This window comes from Hyalella azteca, unplaced genomic scaffold, assembly GCF_000764305.2.
Source record: "Hyalella azteca isolate HAZT.00-mixed unplaced genomic scaffold, Hazt_2.0.2 contig13524, whole genome shotgun sequence".
Lineage (NCBI taxonomy): Eukaryota > Metazoa > Arthropoda > Malacostraca > Amphipoda > Hyalellidae > Hyalella > Hyalella azteca.
Genome location: NW_025943442.1, coordinates 43,544 through 47,025, shown reverse-complemented (window position 1 = coordinate 47,025; position 3,482 = coordinate 43,544). Strand labels below are relative to the sequence as shown.

At 41.7% G+C, this 3,482-nt stretch overlaps 1 protein-coding gene across 1 annotated transcript in view; it reads right to left on the bottom strand.

The window, feature by feature from the left end:
* Positions 1–1,985, bottom strand: part of LOC125178898 (putative neural-cadherin 2) — a 24,590-nt gene extending 22,605 nt beyond the window's left edge. Inside the window, exon 1 of the mRNA XM_047883726.1 lies at positions 1,937–1,985. Coding sequence (XP_047739682.1) covers positions 1,937–1,985 — 49 coding nt within the window. The remainder of the gene's footprint in view (positions 1–1,936) is intronic.
* Positions 1,986–3,482: the final 1,497 nt, after the last annotated feature.

Here is a 3,482-nt window from a genome sequence, read left to right as displayed (position 1 = left end):
ATACATTTGCACAAGACGTACGTGGCTCGCAATACATTTGCACAAGACGTACGTGGCTCGCAATACATTTGCACAAGACGTACGTGGCTCGCAATCTGGACCTGAAAATTAAGGCGGTGTAGCTATCCTCCGTGACGGTGGCAAGCAATCTCGACTGTCAGGCTTTACATTCAGCTGCGAGTGGATGATTTTGAATAAGAACCTACATTGGAGGTGCTGGATTATCTTGGAGCGAGGTTAACAATCAAGCAGTTAACCATAAGAAATTATTTTTTCCGACATATCCACCGTTCGATAAAAATTTCTATCCACAATTTCTCTATCCACCGTTCGATAAAAAATTTAAAGAAAATGTCAGCGCAGCTATAGGTGTTTCGCTCTCCACCATTGTTTTGAAAAAATTGAAGGACCTCAGCGGGTTTTTTCGTTATCTATGAAATACGGCAGTGAACGACAGCACTATTCAAACTATAAGATTGCTATGCCATGTAGCTTGCATAAGACAGACCAGGTAGCTTGGAGGTTTCCTGCATACATTTTTCATAAAGTTTTGAGCGACTCAAAAGCCGCTCCAAAATAGAGCGACTCAAATGAGGTCTTGCGTCAGGCCTGATGGAGGCTAAGTATCGGTACGTAACCGATATCCCGCGCCTGCATTTGCACTTGGAAAAACGCGTAACAGTGATGCATTACCGTGATGCGTAACAGTGATGCGTAACCGCGATGCGCAGCCGTGATGCGTAACTGTGATGCGTTACCGCGATGCGTAACCGTGATGCATTACCGTGATGCGTAACAGTGATGCGTTACCGTGATGCGTAACAGTGATGCGTTACCGTGATGCGTAACAGTGATGCATTATCGTGATGCGTAACAGTGATGCATTATCGTGATGCGTAAGAGTTATGCGTTACCGTGATGCGTAACCGTGATGCGTAACAGTGATGCGTTACCGTGATGCGTAACAGTGATGCGTTACCGTGATGCGTAACCGTGATGCGTAACCGTGATGCGTAACCGCGATGCGTAACCGTGATGCGTAACCATGATGCGTAACCGTGATGCGTAACTGTGATGCGTAACCGTGATGTGTAACCGTGATGCGTAACCGTGATGCGTAACCATGATGCGTTACCGTGATGCGTAACCGTGATGCGTAACCGTGATGCGTAACCGTGATGCGTTACCGTTATGCGTTACCGTGATGCGTAACCGTGATGTGTAACCGTGATGCGTAACCGTGATGCGTAACCATGATGCGTAACCGTGATGCGTAACCGTGATGCGTAACCGTGATGCGTAACCGTGATGCGTAACCGTGATGCGTTAACGCGATACGTTACCGTGATGCGTAACCGTGATGCGTAACCGTGATGCGTAACCGTGATGCGTTAACGCGATGAAAATGAGAATTCAAGTACAGGCGATGCTGCTGAAGTGTAATTGCAATAAGAAGGCTAAGTTCAGGCAATACGAAAATTGTGCGCAAACATCGTTACCGTGATGTGTAACCGTGATGCGTAACCGTGATGCGTAACCGTGATGCGTAACCGTGATGCGTAACCGTGATGCGTAACTGTGATGTGTTACCGTGACGAATTAATGCGATGAAAATTAGAATTCAAGTGCAGGCGATGCTGCTGAAGTGTAATTGCAATAAGAAGGCTAAGTTCAGGCAATACGAAAATTGTGCGCAAACAACGTGTTAGCAATGTTAATTCGTCCATGTTTGAGGCAAAGAGAAAAACGTGCTCTCAAAAATATCAGTATACAACATTTGATGATTGGAATCGAAAACATCTGGCAGAGGATGAATTAAACAGCAGAGTGACAAATCAAATTTTATTTTCGGCGATTTAATCCGTTCATCCAATACCAATTTCCATATTAAATTAAATAACTTGTAAATATTCTATAACTCATTAGTTTTACTCACCCATGAGCGTGCTGTTGGTCAAGATCTTGAAGAACGATGCAGGGTCCATGTTGGCGGGTAGAATCAACTCAACAATCTTGACTTAAGTCAATAACTAACCTACATGCGGCGAGGTCAAATATCGAAACTGAATATATTGAAATGTTCACATAGGAATGCTTTTGTCACCCACATTTACGTTAATATTACAATTTATATCACTTGGATGCGATCAGTTTTCACTTGTCGGCATGACATTCGATAATGAATATACGATAATCAAGACGATATAGGCGTCTACTTCTTCATTGATTCAGCATCACACTTTACTTCACTGCACTGAATAGTTTTCCAATTAATGTGATCTACCATAGAGTCTATTTCTACATTATATATTTGCACATTCCTCTAATTCAGAAACATCAATAATGACACCACTGTAAGAAAACATCCATTTAGTGAAGGCCGTCTTCTTACATGAAAACGTTCATAAATTTCTTCACTATAAGGCCAACAAAACGCTCCTAAAACTGGATTATATTGCTGCGCTGCGCAATAACTCAAGACATAAAATTTACATGCGATTTGTTTATTTTACATGCATTTTTCTTCTTAATTACCGAAAAATACCCATGAATGACCAGAAAAATATTCTATAATATATCTATTATAATATTATTCCATAGAAATTCTCAAAAAATTGCTCAGATTGCCGCGTATCATCACGACATTTTGAGCTACGTGCCGGTCTTTGCCAAGTAATGACCCCAGAAGTCGCTCATTAAAGCTCCATTAAGGCGGAATCGACTGCATTCTTCAGGAGAATTCCTCTAGGAGAAGCCGGCCCACTCCATGTGCACTGCTATTTGCAACTGAATAAAGATACCTTAAGACTTCAAGTTCACATAAACTTCGAAAATTAAAGCCAAATGTACACGAAAATCAACAATACGAATCGAGATTGAAACATACTGAAGAATCTTGAAGGAAAAGAAGTTTTTTCAAAGGTACGTAGCAAATTCTTGTAACAAAATTGTGCTCACCAGAGCTCTAAATTGAGTGGACAGAAGAACAGAAAAATATTTATAGCATGGTCTGCATCACGTGGATAGGGACAGGGTTTGTTTCCAGTCAGATTACATACTGCGTAAGATATCTCCTAATTAAACATGTAGAGTAAACAACGCTCGAATGAAGAGAGAACAACTTTTTTAGGAACTGTGGAACATCAACGAGGCTCGAAAGGGCCTAATTTAAACAAGCGTTGCTCGCCACTTCGTTGAATTAGGTGCATATGCAGCAGAACCCGCACAATGAAGACCCGTAGACGCGCTGATGAGATTCCTGCAACTAATTAAGCGACGAGTGAAGTAGGTAACATGGACGAGGTGAGTGCGCTGAGTGTGCCGGTGATTGGGATTTTTAAGAAGTAATATATCAGCTAAATATTAATTTATTATACAAATCGAATCATGGATTATCATTCGTCTACACGTTTACCTCTACTCTATAAATCCGTCGTCGGAATCAATGACGCGTTCGCTCAAAACTCTTGGTGCCACCTTCA